At 42.2% G+C, this 17,656-nt stretch overlaps 2 protein-coding genes across 2 annotated transcripts; both read left to right on the top strand.

Moving 5' to 3' along the window:
- Positions 1-527: 527 nt before the first annotated feature.
- Positions 528-4,430, top strand: LOC114927862 (uncharacterized). Its single transcript, XM_029298915.2, has one exon. It carries the CDS (start codon positions 528-530, stop codon positions 4,428-4,430), a length of 3,903 nt encoding a protein of 1,300 aa, XP_029154748.2.
- A 63-nt stretch (positions 4,431-4,493) lies between these two features.
- On the top strand, positions 4,494-5,679 carry LOC114937893 (uncharacterized). Its single transcript, XM_085488096.1, has 2 exons — positions 4,494-5,147; positions 5,242-5,679. Exons 1-2 carry the CDS (start codon positions 4,494-4,496, stop codon positions 5,677-5,679), a joined length of 1,092 nt encoding a protein of 363 aa, XP_085344222.1.
- Positions 5,680-17,656: the final 11,977 nt, after the last annotated feature.

Below are 17,656 nucleotides of genomic sequence, written 5' to 3'. Positions count from 1 at the left end.
GCCTACTCCGCGCGAGAACCGGGCAGCCAATAACGTTCGGCGCCCTTGCGTCACATCACCACTTTTGAAATGATCGAAATCAATTGGTGCGTGATGACGTGACGGGCCCTAGCACCGCGTTGATAAAAGAGGCGTCGACGAAACTTTTCATCTTATCGTCTTTCCGCCGTGAAACACATATCACAAACCGCTTATTAGATAAACCGCAAAACCACGTTGACGACCGCCGCTTACTCCGCACTCTGATTTGATTCCGATTTTTCTGTAAATAATTACTATTGTGAAAAGTTTGTTAAATTGTTGTTTTTTTTAATTGTGGATAATATTAAAGTTTTTTTTTTTCTCAAATATAAAAGTGACTCATCCTTTGGTGCCGCGCGATCCTTTCTCTCGCATCGCGTTCGTGAACATATATTTTTGGTCCTTCGAGCCGGATGTTTCGTTGAGCCGGCACCCGCAAGTTCGCGAACGTGAGTTCCATCGGTGCGTGAAGTGAGTGTCCGCCAGCATCCAGCAAACTATCGAAGATGGATCTGCCCACGCTGATTGACTGTCAGCGTGAAATCCAAGTTCGCATCGCACGCTCAGTAGAGTATCTCAGAAAGCTGGGGAACGCCAACATCACCGCCAGCGCCGTCACCACTCGCACCAGGATCATTGACCAGTTGTGGTCGAAATTTGAGACGCAGCATGATCTCATCCGCTCAGGTCTGAAAGATAAATTCAATGAAAGCGATTATGTCAAATCAGGATTGCATGAGGATACCGAAAATCTCTATGTGGCACAACGGAGCTTGCTGGATGGCTACGCCGAGCAATTCCAGGAGTCTCCTCCGTCGCCCGTTCGCCGGAATACCGAGGGCGCTTCAAGGTCCTCGTTGCCGCGTATCAAGGTGCCGCTGTTCTCTGGCAACTACGCAGATTGGCCATCCTTCCGAGACCTTTTCCTCTCCGTCATCGGAGACAACACGTCGATCTCAAACATCGAGCGTCTTCACCATCTTCGTTCGAGCGTGACCGGACAAGCTGAAAAATTAATACGATCATTACCTGTCACCGGCGACAATTACGATCGCGCTTGGACAATCTTGAGCAAACATTATGAGAACAAGAGAGAACTTATCCGCTCCAACTTTGCCACATTCGTCAACGTGTCAAAGATGAAGGGAGATACCGCCGATGAGTTGAGTCGCATCCATAACGCCGCCACCACCGTCGTCAACGCGCAGGAGAGCATCGGTCGTCCGATCGACACGCACGGGATGGACCTCTTCAATTACCTCGTCACGGAGCTCTTCGACGCAACCACTCGCCTCGAATGGGAGTCATTCACATCAGGATCCACCGAACCACCATCGCTCGAAACACTTCTCGATTTCATTAGCCGACGGATTCTGACACTCAACGCTGTACGACCGAAAGCGATCAACAAACACTCAGGCGAAGCACGAGCGGCCAAATCTCACGTCACCAAGCACGGACCGGCATCTCCACAATGTGCACTGTGCCGGGAGAAACACACGCTCATGGCCTGCCGTGAGTTCAAGGCCAAGTCCTCTGCGGAACGAAAGACATTCGTGGAGACGAACAAGCTATGTTACAATTGCCTGGGGAACCACTTTCTCTCACGATGTCAATCGAAGAAAAACTGCTTCACTTGCAACGCACGTCACCACACAATGTTGCACGAGGCACACACCGCGTCTCCGGCCTCCGAGGTCAACAGGTCTGCCGCCGCATCAGCTTCCTCACTTGCCACGACACTAGCCACTACCCATCAGAGCGAGGATCGAAAGGCCATCCTCCTAGCAACGGCACGCGTCAACATAGCTGACAGGTATGGATCTCCTCACGCAGTGCGAGCTCTACTCGATCAGGGTTCTGAGCTGTCCATCATCTCCGAAACGGTGGCTCAACGATTACGACTACCTCGAGTTCACACAGGACTGTCCATCTTCGGGGTTGGAGGAGCCCGTCCAGGGCCAACCCGCGGCAAGGTCACGCTGAATATATCTTCAGACGTGACCAACGCCAAGCTCTCCGTGGTGGCATACGTTCTGCCGCGCCTCCTGCTGACGCAAGGTCCCGCATCAAGGACCAACCAACGTTGGCCTCACATTCAAGGCCTCCAGCTGGCCGACCCAACCTTCCAGGACGACGACCCCGCGGAGTTACTCCTGGGAGCGGAGGTCTGCTCGTTTATTATCGAGGCGGGCGTACGCAAGGGCGGTCCAGAGATGCCGATCGCCCAGAAGACCATGCTTGGTTGGATTCTCTCCGGGGGGTCAGATGCAACAGCAACCGAGGATCACCGCCGCACGTTCCGCTGCACCGCTGATTATGACCTCGCTGATCTGGTGCGTCGATTCTGGGAACAGGAACAGGAGCCCACCGCTGTCGCATCCCTCACTCCCGACGAACAAAGATGTGAGGAGCTCTTTGTGCGCAGTCACACTCGCACTGCCGCTGGGAGATATGTGGTGAGGTTGCCATTTTCCTCACCGCCAACAGCACTGGAGGAGACTCGCAGACCAGCGGAACGTCTCTTGACAGCCATGGAGCGACGCTGCGTCCAGGATCCTCGCTTCGGTGACCTCTACCGCAGCTTCATGCGGGAATACGAAGACCTGAGACACATGACGATGCTAAACACTGCGGTAATTGATCGTCAAGACAAGTGTTACTTACCACATCATGGGGTCTTCAAGGAATCCAGCACCACCACCAAGTTGAGGGTCGTCTTCAACGGATCGCAGCGAACGCGAGCAGGGGAAGCGCTGAACACGCATCTCCTCACTGGTGCAAACCTGCTTCCGACACTCGCCGACGTGCTGCTCCGATGGCGTCAACACCGCTACGTCCTCGTCGCCGACATAGAAAAGATGTACCGGCAGATTCTCGTGCATCCAGACGATTGTCGCTTCCAAACGATCCTGTGGCGGCATTCTCCGGACGATGAAGTGCAGGAATACCAGTTGAGAACGGTCACTTACGGTCTCGGTTGCGCTCCATTCCTCGCCATACGGACTCTTCACCAACTAGCTGAGGATGAAGAGGAGCATTTTCCTCGAGGCGCTGTGGCCTTGCGACGGGATTGCTACGTCGATGACGTCGTCACCGGAGCAACCACCCTCGAGGGAGCAATCGTCCTCCAGACGGAACTACGCAACCTCTGTAAGGCGGGTCGATTTCCGTTGAAAAAGTGGGCAGCCAACAATGAGGAGATACTGACAGGCGTCCCGCAGGATCATCGCATGCAACAATCGCAGCACTCATGGAATGGGGAGAGCCACTCAACGCTAGGACTTCGATGGCATCCTCAAGACGATCAGTTCTCCTTCGTGCTGCGTCCTCCGTCTATAAAGGAATACACGAAGAGACATGTCCTCTCTGAAACCGCACGTCTCTTCGATCCAATGGGTTGGCTCGCTCCAGTCGTCATCCGCGCGAAGATCCTCATCCAGACTACGTGGCTTCAGGGATTGGATTGGGATGCCCCACTGCCGACAGCCGACGCTCATCGTTGGCAGCAACTGCTGGGTGACCTCCATCTCCTCGACCGCCTGAGAATACCTCGCTGGCTAGGCACTGGACGTGGAGACTCATCGCTGCAACTCCATGGTTTCGCCGATGCATCCGAACGAGGGTACGCCGCAGCCGTATACCTCCGCATCGCTGAAAAAGAGGGAACGTCAGTGAAGCTGCTAATGGCCAAGAGCAAGGTGGCACCTGTCAAGCAAGTGACCTTGCCAAGACTCGAGCTTTGCGCCGCCGCCTTACTCACCACGTTGACACAGCATGTTCAAACCACGCTCGACTTGACAGACACACCAACTCATCTGTGGTCTGACTCGAAGGTCACGCTTCAGTGGATCCAAGGACACGCCTCGCGGTGGAAGACCTTCGTTGCAAATCGGGTGTCCCACATCCAAACCCTGTTGCCAAATGCACTCTGGAGACACGTGGCGGGTCAAGACAACCCTGCGGATTGTGCATCAAGGGGCGTTACTCCGTCGGAACTTACAAATCACGCATTATGGTGGACGGGACCTACCTGGTTGCTGGAGGAAGAGACTGCATGGCCAATCGCCGAGATGAACACCCAGGAGGACGACCTTTCTGAGAGACGAGCCGTTAGCCTACTGACCAAGAGCCTGGTCGTCATGGAACCTGAGCTCCTTCTTCGCTTCTCGTCGTTGCACCGCTTGTTACGAGTCACAGCATGGTGTCGACGCTGGCTTCGCACGGCAGAACCAACTAACACACCTGGACGGCCACTGACCTCGGACGAGTTGGAAGTAGCTCTGTCGCACTGGTTACGAGGAGTACAAGCACTTCACTTCCCTGACGAGGTCACCGCCATCTCCGCAGGTCGCACTGTTGCAACACGCAGTCCGTTGGCCAAATTGACTCCATACATTGACGCATAAGGCGTGTTAAGAGTGGGAGGACGTCTGAAGAATTCACTCTTGCCACAGGACGAGAGACACCCAATGATCGTCCCAGCAACCTCATGGCTGACTCGACTGCTAATCGATTCTTGTCATCGCCGGACCTTGCACGGAGGAGTGCAACTGACTCTGGGATTGCTTCGACAGCGGTTCTGGGTGCTTCGAGGACGTTCAGCGGTGAAGCAGCGATTACATCGCTGTGTCACCTGCACAAGGTGGCGAGCGACAACACCACAACCACCTATGGGCAATCTGCCCCACAGCCGGGTCACTCCAACACGGCCATTCCTCCGCACTGGACTGGACTACGCGGGGCCAATCCTCATCCGGACCAGCAAGGGCCGCGGTCACCGGGCCTACAAGGGCTATATTGCGGTCTTCATCTGCTTCTGGTCGAAGGCCATCCATCTAGAGCTCGTCTCAGATTACTCGTCGGAAGCCTTCATCGCCGCTCTTCGCCGATTTGTCTCCCGACGGGGTCTCTGCACCGACATCTTCAGCGACTGCGGCACGACCTTCGTTGGAGCTGACCGCACCCTACGAGAGCTCTTCATTGCGGCATCTCCGGAGGGTCGAGGCGTCGCACGCGCAGCTGCCAAGGAGGGTATCCGCTGGCACTTCAATCCGCCGGCGGCCCCGCACTTCGGTGGATTATGGGAGGCCGCTGTAAAATCTGCCAAGTATCACCTGCGGAGGGTAGGGGGTGATAGGCGAAACCACCCTCACCTTCGAGGAATTAAATACACTCCTCACTCAAATTGAAGCATGTCTCAATTCTCGACCGTTGCAGGCACTCTCCGACGATCCAGACGATGTTTCAGCGCTCACTCCCGGACACTTCCTGATCGGGGCACCTCTTCTCGCCATCCCTGAGCCGCTGCAGGAAGACGAACCTGGTTCCTCGAGATCACGATGGCAACATCTACAACAAATGAGAGATCACTTCTGGGGGAGGTGGTCGAAGGAGTACATCCACGGACTCACCTCTCGTCCAAAGTGGCTGAAGAATGAGACGGCACCCCACATCGGAGCTCTCTGCCTGGTGCGCTCCGAGATCTCTCCTCCAAGTCGATGGCCGCTTGCCCGGATCACGAAGCTGCATCACGGAGACGACGGCGTGGTGCGCGTGGTCACCATCAAGACCGCGTCTTCCGAGCTCATGCGTCCGCTCGTCAAGATCGTCCTGCTTCCCGGTGTTGAAGCAGACACGACGATTACCGATGCGTGAAAGATACGCGACGCACACCACACACGATACACACAATTATACACACTTCCGGTCACATCTTTCACACTTTACACAATACACAATTCACACACGATTCAAACACTACACGCCATTTGTACACCTAACGGAGCATTAATTATGCCATCATAATGCATCATTGTCTTACGCGACCACTCTCACTCGCGGTATTCACCAAACACGTGGCGGATATTTCACAGCTGATCGAGTCTAGCGCGACACGCGATCACCACGTGCGTCGTGACGCGCAGCCGCACCGCCACAATCACCGACCAATAAAGCGCGGCCCGCGGCCAGCAATCATCAACGAATTGTTTCGTCACAACGTAACAAGGCGGGCGGGATGTTTGAGATTGCAAATAAATCCGAATTATTTCATGCAATTTCAAGTAAGTAAGCCTATCCATTTTAATCTATTTCAGTTGTTGTTATCATGCGTCGCGGTAAAATAAACAATAGAGAAAAAATTCACCCAGATCAAAAATATCTACGTACATAAATCATTAGGGCAATTAAAATGTCATAATAAATAACAATCCCGCAACGGGTACCGCACGGAGATATAACTGCCGATGTCGCAAAACACATGCGCAAAGCGATCACGTGGCTCTGGAAGGCCAATCAATAAAATAATCGATCCGCTCGCGCATGTCAGGCCCGTGCCTACTCCGCGCGAGAACCGGGCAGCCAATAACGTTCGGCGCCCTTGCGTCACATCACCACTTTTGAAATGATCGAAATCAATTGGTGCGTGATGACGTGACGGGCCCTAGCACCGCGTTGATAAAAGAGGCGTCGACGAAACTTTTATCTTATCGTCTTTCCGCCGTGAAACACATATCACAAACCGCTTATTAGATAAACCGCAAAACCACGTTGACGACCGCCGCTTACTCCGCACTCTGATTTGATTCCGATTTTTCTGTAAATAATTACTATTGTGAAAAGTTTGTTAAATTGTTGTTTTTTTAATTGTGGATAATATTAAAGTTTTTTTTTCAAATATAAAAGTGACTCATCCTTTGGTGCCGCGCGATCCTTTCTCTCGCATCGCGTTCGGGAACAATTATTATGTAATTGTTTCGTAAATGATCCCTTCGTGTTTACTGGGTATCAGAGATGGCAAAATATCAATTAAATTTTTTATAATTGAACAAATGATATGTACAGATATAATTAAAATTTTTTTAATTGACGATTAATTTTAGAAAGATTAATTAAATTTCGTTACAATGACGATTGATATAAGCTACATTAATCGAAGATCATTTAATTAACAATTAATATGATCGAAGTCAATTAAAGATTATTTAACCCGCTAAACATGTAACTTTCTGGTAACGTCACATTTCGACTATAATTAAGCAAATTTGAAACGTTTACATGCAACGGTAATAAAAGGTTCCGTAAACGTCTCAAATTAACGTTTTATTAGTGTCAGTTTGTAGAACGTACCAGAAACGTTGCTTTTCCACATTAAATTTGACAATTCGGAACGTCACAAATGAAACATTTTGTAACGTTCAAGTAACATTTCGTATGAAACGTTTTCTTTGCAACTTTATAAACGTTACTTCAATGGTAGCATATACTATGTTTCTAAAACATTCATTTCGCTACGTACTTGAAACGTTTCATTCAAAACGTAAACTTTGAAAAACATTTCACTACTCCGCATTAACGTTATAAATGCGACATTATTAAAAGATTTAATTTTGCAGCCTCGTAAAGTGAACTCGCAATTTATCGTTGATAAATGATCATAACTTTTTAACAAATTGCAATTTTACAACAAATAAGTCTCAAAATATTACTCCTATTATTATAATTGTTCGATTGCGACCGCTGGCGGCCTCCGCGCGTATCAGAAAGTAAATAAGGGACATATTGATGAACGCGGCAAATGTCGCGCGTTGCAAGCGGTTGCCACTCACCGATTCGCTTTTTTGTTTCGCGCGTTATGATTGGTCGCTTGAGTTGCGACAACGCGCGATGTGCTTGTTTGTGCCGAGCAGTCGAGGGGATTTACCGCAGTAGTGTGCGAACGTGTCTTTTCGTATAATTGATTGTGCCGATTGATTTGTGCAGTAATAAAGTTCTCAAGAATAATAGTGTTTTTGACGTGATCGAATCCAAAATCTGGCTAACTTGGGTTGGATTCCTGGGTTATATTGCCCTCCCGCAAGGACGCTTCCTGCATATATAATTAACGCCCGGATAAGCGTATATTCCTTATTAATTGATTTTTTTTCTAACAATTGTTAGAAAAAAAAATCAATGACGTCGCACACTCAAACTTCTGTTGCTGAGGGAAATCAGCATCAGTTACATGAGGTAAGTAACAAACTTATTTACAGGGTTGGGAAGTAACGAGTTACTTGTAACGAAGTTACAGTTACAGTTACCTTTTTTCGGTAACTGTAACTGTAACTTAGTTACATTTTTTTAGTAACTAGTAACTATTTTAACAGTTACTTTATGAGTTACTTTTTTTGGAAACATGCGCTAAAAGTATCGTTCAAATATGGTAGCCATTATATTGTTATTAAATTCTGATAACAGTAACATATGAATCTTCATATGATTTAATCTTTTACCTACAATTCTCATATATATTTAGTGTACATAAAATAATACAACACATAATTAAGATCGACCAATCACAGTCAAGTATTTAAAAAAATTCTTAAATGTAATAATTGATCGATTTGCTTGCGACTTTGCGATTACCATTTAGTAAGTTACTAACTATTGTTACTGTTGTATATAAAGGTCATTCCCCAAGGAGAACAGAAGGTCAAAATTGTCAATTTAACATCATATTGATTAAATATTGACCAAAAAATGACATAAATTTAATCAATATAACATCAAATTGACATCATTTTGATTTTTCTGTTTTCCTTGAGTTATACATTGATGGTAATCGCAAAATCGCAAAAAAATCAATCACTATTTCATTAAAAAATTTTTTTAAATACTTGACTGTGATTGTGCATAAAATGTAAGCTCCTTATATTTAAAATAATGTATAATTATTTTTAAAAAGTAACTGAAAAGTAACGACTCGTTACTTTTTGAGTAACTATAACTGTAACGAGTTATTTTTTAAAATCGGTAACTTGTAACTGTAACTAATTACTTTTTCAATGAAATAACTGTAACTGTAACTAGTTACTTTTACAAAATAACTTTCCCAACCCTGCTTATTTATAACCTATACTAACCTAAAAAGTAATTAATATTTTACGTTTTAGAAAACTTTACTGTTCCAAGTGAACACTCGCACAAGCGGATTAGAAGTAGAAAAAAATATGAGAAAAAAAAATAAATGCTTTGTGTCCAAAAGACATATGCGTCGAATAGTCAGAAAAGAATTATTAGAAACTTTGTTGATAAATCACAAATTAATTAAAATACATGATAAATCACAAACTAAAACTGCATTCCAGTTAGCAACGCAAAAAGGAAATAGAAATGAAATAAATATTGAACAATTTGCACAGACCGAAAATCAATGTACTGCAGCATTTCCAACAGAAATAGATGAGGCAGAATCTATAAGATATATTGAAACGCTCGTCGATGATGATTTTCAATTACATAAATGTAACGTAGAATTTGACGATAAAGTTTCATCAGTGACTGAAGAGTTTGTACTTGATACTACTAAACAATGGGTTCTGAAGTATAGACATTTATTAAGCCAACGGGCCATTAACGATTTGTTGCAAATTTTACGAGTGCCATATCCAAAGTTTCCTGCAGACTCGCGTATTCTTTTAAAAACACCAAATTCGTGCCCCTATGAAATAATTAATATGCCCCCCGGTTTCTATTGTCACATCGGTATAGAGAATACAATTCGTAGACTCATCAATGACAGTATTAATATGCAAAATTTCTTATTACAAAATTCAGAACCAGTATTACCCATTAGTATAAACATAGACGGATTACCGATTTCAAACAGTTCAAAAAGTCAATTTTGGCCAATTTTGATTTCTCTAGATGTAGATTCAATTAGTCAAAATGCGTCAAAACCTTTTGTAGCTGGAATTTACCACTCAAAACCAGCTGATGTTAATCAATTTTTAAGTAAATTTGTTACAGAATTTAAACATTTGCAAGATAATGGATTTCATGGATGGTTTAACACATGTAATAAAACTGTTAAAATAAAGGTCAGTAAATTACTTTGCGATGCTCCAGCTAAATCATTCGTTTTATGTACGAAAGGTCACACTGGATTTTACAGTTGCACTAAATGTACTCAAAGTGGTACCTTTATTAATAACCGACTAGCTTTTCCAGATACCAATGTAGACTTACGAACTGATGCAAGTTTTAAAAATAAATTAGATGATGAATTTCATAAAGGTACAACTCCTCTTAAAAATATTAACATTGGGTTAGTTTCACAAGTACCCCTTTGATGGTATGCATCTGGTATTTCTCGGTGTAATGAAAAAACTGATAATGTTTTGGGTACGAGGACCAAAAAACATTCGTTTTATTGATGATGAGAAAAAAGCCATTAACGATCAAATATTATTTTTAAAGAATTATGTACCTAAAGACTTTGGCTGCTTACCAAGAAGCTTAGATGACATAGAGTACTTTAAAGCTGCTGAACTAAGACAATTTTTGTTGTACATTGGACCGATCGTTTTACAAAATATGAGAAACAAGAACATGTATACACATTTTATGACATTATCATGCGCTATTCGCATTTTATGTAGTCCTGCATTATATTCAGTTTATAATGATTATGCTTTGCAACTTATTCAGTATTTTGTTCAAAAATATTCATTTATGGTCCTGAGTTTATCAATCATAACGTACACGGCCTCATTCATTTACCTGCAGACTGCTTGTTGCACGGTCCACTAGATACATTTAGTTGTTTCAAATATGAAAATTTTCTGTACGAAATAAAACGAAAAATTAAAACAACAAAACACCCCTTACAACAAATTTGTAACAGACTAAAGGAAGAAGAGCAGAAAAAGAAACAAGACGACAAGACTTAGACTTATAATAATAAATTATCACGAAAAGTAACTAATATGTTATTCAAGGTGCCAGTTCAAAGTGAACATACGTAAAGTGTATATTATCTAAATTTAGTAATAATATATTACCATGAAAAGTAACTGTGATATTTTATTCAAGGTGCAAGTTCACATTGAATATACATACATATAAGTAAAACTGATTACAATTTGATTCTAGAAAATAAGTGCGATATGTTATTCTTAGTGCACAAAATATAATAGTCGTTTATAGAGATTTGATTTGAAATTCATACTAGCCCGTACAATGAAAAATAATTGCTCGTAATTCCAGAGTACCAATTTGTTAATGACTCAGAAAAATAACATGGCGGCCTGCTCTCAAAAAACTTTCGATGGGTAGAATAAATAATTGAAATAAGAGTTGTGAAAATTGTATAAATTAAAAACCTCCAATCTTTCTTTAGTAAAATTTCGAATTTTTGTATCAATTTCCGATTTGTGTTATATCGTATTTTCAGGAAGTAAGTTATTGATCAGAAAACTTTGCCTTGTTGCTCGAAACGGGTGTATATTAAGTAAAATTTATAAATGTACAGTTCTCAGGTCAACTACAATAAAGCTATACGCTTAAAAAGTTTACTGATTATTTGTCGTAATATACAATAAAAAATTACATATTAATTATTCAAGATACAAGTGAGAAATAAATATCATTAAAATATACAAAAAAAATTTATCAATTTGACTCTGAAAAGTAAGTGACATTGTTCTCAAAGTGCAAGGTTTCATTTGACTTACAATTTTCTTCAGAAACACAGAAGAAAAAGGTATTTGTATATAGTTTTGTATATTCACTTCGTTGTGTGTGTAGAGCTTTTAAAAATACGTTGAATCCTTATTCTAATCTTATCTTCTTCTAATGTAATACTTTTCGTATTTCAAATGTTGTAGTAATTATTCTGTAAGAGCTTTGACATTATTTCTAAATGGACATCGAGAAACATCATAGTTTTTTGAAAGCAGGCCGCCATGTTATTTTTCTGAGTCATTAACAAATTGGTACTCTGGAATTACGAGCAATTATTTTTCATTGTACGGGCTAGTATGAATTTCAAATCAAATCTCTATAAACGACTATTATATTTTGTGCACTAAGAATAACATATCGCACTTATTTTCTAGAATCCAATTGTAATCAGTTTTACTTATATGTATGTGACGACCCGTTTTGTCGTCACTAGAAGCCGCGCAAGCACGAGGCCGACCGTCCGCCCGCGCTCATATAAACGGCCCCTGTCGGGGCCACCACACATCGAACACGTGGGAATTTGCCTTTTCGCCCCACCCGACCGGACCGCCCCACTCCAAGTTAGTTGGAGGGGGCTGACCGACGGGTATATAAAGCGGCGCAGCCGAGACTTCGACACCAGTCCCGTCCTGGTCTCTTGAGCGTACTCAAGGACCACTCCTCACCTCCGAACATCACCCCGGCCGACGAGCGTTCTCGTCGGGTAGGCCGAGCGTCCTCGGTCACCGGATCCTCTCCGAACAGCACCCCGGTCGACGAGCGTTCTCGTCGGGCAGGCCGAGCATTCTCGGTCTCCGGATCCTCTCCGAACATCACCCCGGTCGACGAGCGTTCTCGTCGGGCAGGCCGAGCGTCCTCGGTCACCGGATCCTCTCCGAACATCACCCCGGCCGACGAGCGTTCTCGTCGGGTAGGCCGAGCGTCCTCGGTCACCGGATCCTCTCCGAACAGCACCCCGGTCGACGAGCGTTCTCGTCGGGCAGGCCGAGCATTCTCGGTCTCCGGATCCTCGCCGAACATCACCCCGGCCGACGAGCGTTCTCGTCGGGCAGGCCGAGCGTCCTCGGTCACCGGATCCTCTCCGAACAGCACCCCGGTCGACGAGCGTTCTCGTCGGGCAGGCCGAGCGTCCTCGGTCACCGGATCCTCTCCGAACAACACCCCGGTCGACGAGCGTTCTCGTCGGGCAGGCCGAGCATTCTCGGTCTCCGGATCCTCTCCGAACATCACCCCGGTCGACGAGCGTTCTCGTCGGGTAGGCCGAGCGTCCTCGGTCACCGGATCCTCTCCGAACAGCACCCCGGTCGACGAGCGTTCTCGTCGGGCAGGCCGAGCATTCTCGGTCTCCGGATCCTCTCCGAACATCGCCCCGGTCGACGAGCGTTCTCGTCGGGCAGGCCGAGCGTCCTCGGGCACCGGATCCACTCCAAACATCACCCCGGCCGACGAGCGTTCTCGTCGGGAAGGCCGAGTTCCCTCGGTCACCGGATCCTCCGAGAGCCACCGACATCTTGCGGAGCTCGCCCTTCTCAGGGCGCCCGAATCCAAGGCGGTTTACGGAGCTCGCCCTCTTTAGGGCGCTCGTATCCACGCCGCGTTGGGTAAATTTCGTCCGCCACGCTACTATCTTAGTTATAAGTCGTGTCCGCGTCCGTATGATTTGGTCGCGTTTCGTCCGTCGCGTTATTATTTGTAAACCTTTAGTTATAAGTCGTGCCCGCGTCCGTATGATTTGGTCGCGTTTCGTCCGTCGCGTTATCATTTGTAAACCTTAGTTATAAGACGTGTCCGCGTCCGTATGATTTGGTCGCGTTTCGTCCGTCGCGTTATTATTTGTAAACCTTTAGTTATAAGTCGTGCCCGCGTCCGTATGATTTGGTCGCGTTTCGTCCGTCGCGTTATCATTTGTAAACCTTAGTTATAAGACGTATCCGCGTCCGTATGATTTGGTCGCGTTTCGTCCGTCGCGTTATCATTTGTAAACCTTAGTTCCAAGGCGTGTCCATGTCCGTATGACTTGGTCACGCTTCGTCCGTTGCATTCCTTGTATTCCTTAGTTATAAATCGTGTCCGCGTCCGTATAAGTTGGTCGCGGTCCGCACTTCCTGCGATTCTCCTCTGTACGCGTAGACTAGATAATAAGTCAACTCTTGCAGGGCGGCTTCAATAAACTCTGTTTTTACCAGAACGATTGGCGTGGTTATTGCGAACCTGAGTCTCCCCCCTCTTCCCGAATCCTGGCACCGACGAGCCGATCCGTGGCGTCGGGAAAGGAGCCCCGTTACATGTATGTATATTCAATGTGAACTTGCACCTTGAATAAAATATCACAGTTACTTTTCATGGTAATATATTATTACTAAATTTAGATAATATACACTTTACGTATGTTCACTTTGAACTGGCACCTTGAATAACATATCAGTTACTTTTCGTGATAATTTATTATTAGATTGTTTAAATTTTTGAGTACCTTCTTTTGAACATGGCCTGACCTTTTCATTTTTATGATTTTTTAGGATTAATTTTATAGACAAGTATATTCTCAGATGTTTTTTTGAGTCAAAAAAGTTTCTAAAGGATAACGATGATATTATTGTTAGTAAGGCTGACGAAGGACAAACGACGGTGATCCTTAATAAAATTGACTATATGGAAAAAATGGAAATTTTATTAAATGACAAATCGACTTACAGAAAAATCAATAAAAATCCTGTTAAAAAATTAACTAATAAAATGCATTCTCTCATCAAGTCTTGACTCGATAATGAATTGATAGACATGACCACGTATAATTATTTAAACGTAACCAACGGGAACTTACCATGATGTTACGGGTTACCGAAAATCCACAAAATCGATTGTCCATTGCGAATTATAGTGTCTTCATTATGTAGTCCGTTGTATAATCTTTCTAACTACATCCATAATATACTCGTTAATTCGATTAAGAAACCGGGATCTTTTGTTAAGGATAGTTGGTCCTTCGTCGAGAGTATTAGGAATAAGGTGATTACTGATGACGAATTACTAGTGTCATTAGACGTTACCTCCCTGTTTACGAATATTCCGAAAGAGTTAGTAATTAGCGGCGTAAAAAAGCGTTGGATGGACATTTCAACCAATACGAAATTCAATCTTTCCCAATTTTTATATGTGATTGAGTTCATATTAGACTCTATACTAGTTTTGTTTTTAATAGACAGTATTATGAACAGATTTTTGGCAGTCCTATGGGGTCTCCGCTCTCACCCATATTAGCGGATATCGTAATGGATGATTTAGAGACTAACTGCCTAGAAAGATTGAGTTTCAAAACCTCGTGGTTCTGCAGATATGTGGATGATATTTTCACAATTATCCCATGCGAGGGTGTTGATGAAATTTTGTCGGTTTTTAATGATTACCATCCTAGATTAAAATTTACTCATGAAATTGAAAGTAACGACTCGATTAATTTTTTGAACACTACTGTGATGAGAAAGAATGGTATTCTATTAACTAATTGGTTTATGAAACCCACTTGTTCGGGTAGATATATCAGACTATTATTCAAACCATCCCTTTAAATACAAAAAGAATACCATTTTTAGTCTGGTCGATCATGCGATTTTATTATCGGACGACAGTTTTCATCCAGCAAACATCGCTAAGGTTAACGGTACTCGATACTGATAAACAATGGTTTTCCGTCGAATGTGGTTAATAAATTTGTAAAAAATAGGCTAAAATTACTTGAGACACGAAAAAACGACGATCGCAATGTTGACAATGATAATTTAGTTAGTGAAAAATTTGACCGCATCATAAAATTACCGTACGTCAAAGAACTAAGTGAAGACGTTTCGAGATTATTGCAATCTACGGGCATGCAAAGCGTTTATTGTATACCGAAAAAATTGAATACACTAATTAAACGTGTCAAAGATCCTTTGCCTTTAAAAGAAAAAACAGGAGTTGTATACAAAATTAACTGCGCAAATTGTTCCTCATCATACGTCGGTCAGACTAAACGACAATTAGGCACACGCATAAAAGAACATTTTAATAATATTAAGGTACACAATAGTAATTATTCAGTCATTAGTAATCATAAATTCGATAATGGTCATGATTTTGATTGGTCCGCTCTTGAAATTTTACATCATGAGAAATATGTACGAAAAAGAGAAATCGCGGAGATGTTTTTTATCAAAAAATTTGACAACACAATCAATTTACAAAAAGACACGGATAATCTAAATATTGTTTACGATAAACTAATAAAGGTCGTTTAGTTTGATCGAAGTAATGAGTATCACCTTTAAAAAAAGGTAAAAAAGGCGACCAGTTAAGGGCACGCCATTAACAAAAATTATTTATTGCAAACCCATGTAGAATCCTATGAAAGATTAATCATTGCAAACCCATGTAGAATCCTAGGCAAAATTAACCATTGCAAACCCATGTAGAATCGTACCCATTGCAAACCTATGTGGAATCCTATGAAAAATTAACCATTGCAAACCCATGTAGAATCCTATGAAAAATTAACCATTGCAAACCCATGTAGAATTGTATTAAAAATTATCCATTGCAAACTTATGTAGAATCCTACATTGCAAACCCATGTACAATAGAATTGTATGAAAAATTATCGATTATAAACCCATGTACAATCGTAACAAAAGTAATGAAATAAAAAAAAATTGCGACAAGTGAAAGTAGAAACTTGTACCAGTGGAAAATTAAAGTTGCAGACATATATATAGTCGTATAATGAATCAGTAAAAATTTAAATTTGCAAATGTAGAATCGTACCATAAAAAAACTTATCTTTTAAAAAAAAAGATAAACAAGATGCCAAGTCCATTAATATAAAATAAAAAGAAATAAAAAAATTGTAGTTAAAAAAACTGGGCGCGCTGCTAAATAATATTCTAATGATATTAAAATTAAATTGTTATTTTTAAACTCATTGCAGTTAAAATATGTTTTGTGTTTAAATTAATTAATGTTACTTTAAGGTGCTAAATAATATTCTAATGATATTAAAATTAAATTGTTATTTTTAAACTCATTGCAGTTAAAACATGTTTTGTGTTTAAATTAATTAATGTTACTTTAAGGTGCATTGTAATTTTGAAACTTAGCAGCGCGCCCAGTTTTTTTAACTACCATTTTTTTATTTCTTTTTATTTTATATTAATGGACTTGGCATCTTGTTTATCTTTTTTTTTTAAAAGATAAGTTTTTTTATGGTACGATTCTACATTTGCAAATTTAAATTTTTACTGATTTATTATACGACTATATATATGTCTGCAACTTTAATTTTCCACTGGTACAAGTTTCTACTTTCACTTGTCGCAATTTTTTTTTTATTTCATTACTTTTGTTACGATTGTACATGGGTTTATAATCGATAATTTTTCATACAATTCTATTGTACATGGGTTTGCAATGTAGGATTCTACATAAGTTTGCAATGGATAATTTTTAATACAATTCTACATGGGTTTGCAATGGTTAATTTTTCATAGGATTCTACATGGGTTTGCAATGGTTAATTTTTCATAGGATTCCACATAGGTTTGCAATGGATACGATTCTACATGGGTTTGCAATGGTTAATTTTGCCTAGGATTCTACATGGGTTTGCAATGATTAATTTTTCATAGGATTCTACATGGGTTTGCAATAGGATAGGATTCTACATAAGTTTGCAATAAATAATTTTTGTTAATGGCGTGCCCTTAACTGGTCGCCTTTTTTTACCTTTTTTTAAAGGTGAGTTTTTAGAGATTATATCATTCATTTTTGTATATGATAAGCATCTTTACATAAATAAGCAAAGAACCCGCCACCACCCCCGTCATATTTCAAAATACGATGGTCCTCTTTGCTTATTATAGATAAAAATAATTATCTTGTATTTTAAGTAAAAAATATTTTTTTGCACTTCACGAATAATGCAGAATGTAAAGCGTTGTCATGAAATTGCTAATATATTACGAAATCTTTTTTTATATAGGACTGATTGAAATACAATATTAAATGATTAAATAGTAATAGTCATAAACTTGATATTATAAAAATCTATTTAGGAAGAATTTTATAACTACTTTATTTTATATCGAATTTATAAGTA

Source organism: Nylanderia fulva, unplaced genomic scaffold, assembly GCF_048542155.1.
Source record: "Nylanderia fulva isolate GAGA-0341 unplaced genomic scaffold, ASM4854215v1 Scaffold620, whole genome shotgun sequence".
NCBI lineage: Eukaryota > Metazoa > Arthropoda > Insecta > Hymenoptera > Formicidae > Nylanderia > Nylanderia fulva.
The sequence above is the reverse complement of the archived record's forward strand: the minus strand, read 5'-3'. Positions and strand labels throughout refer to the sequence as shown.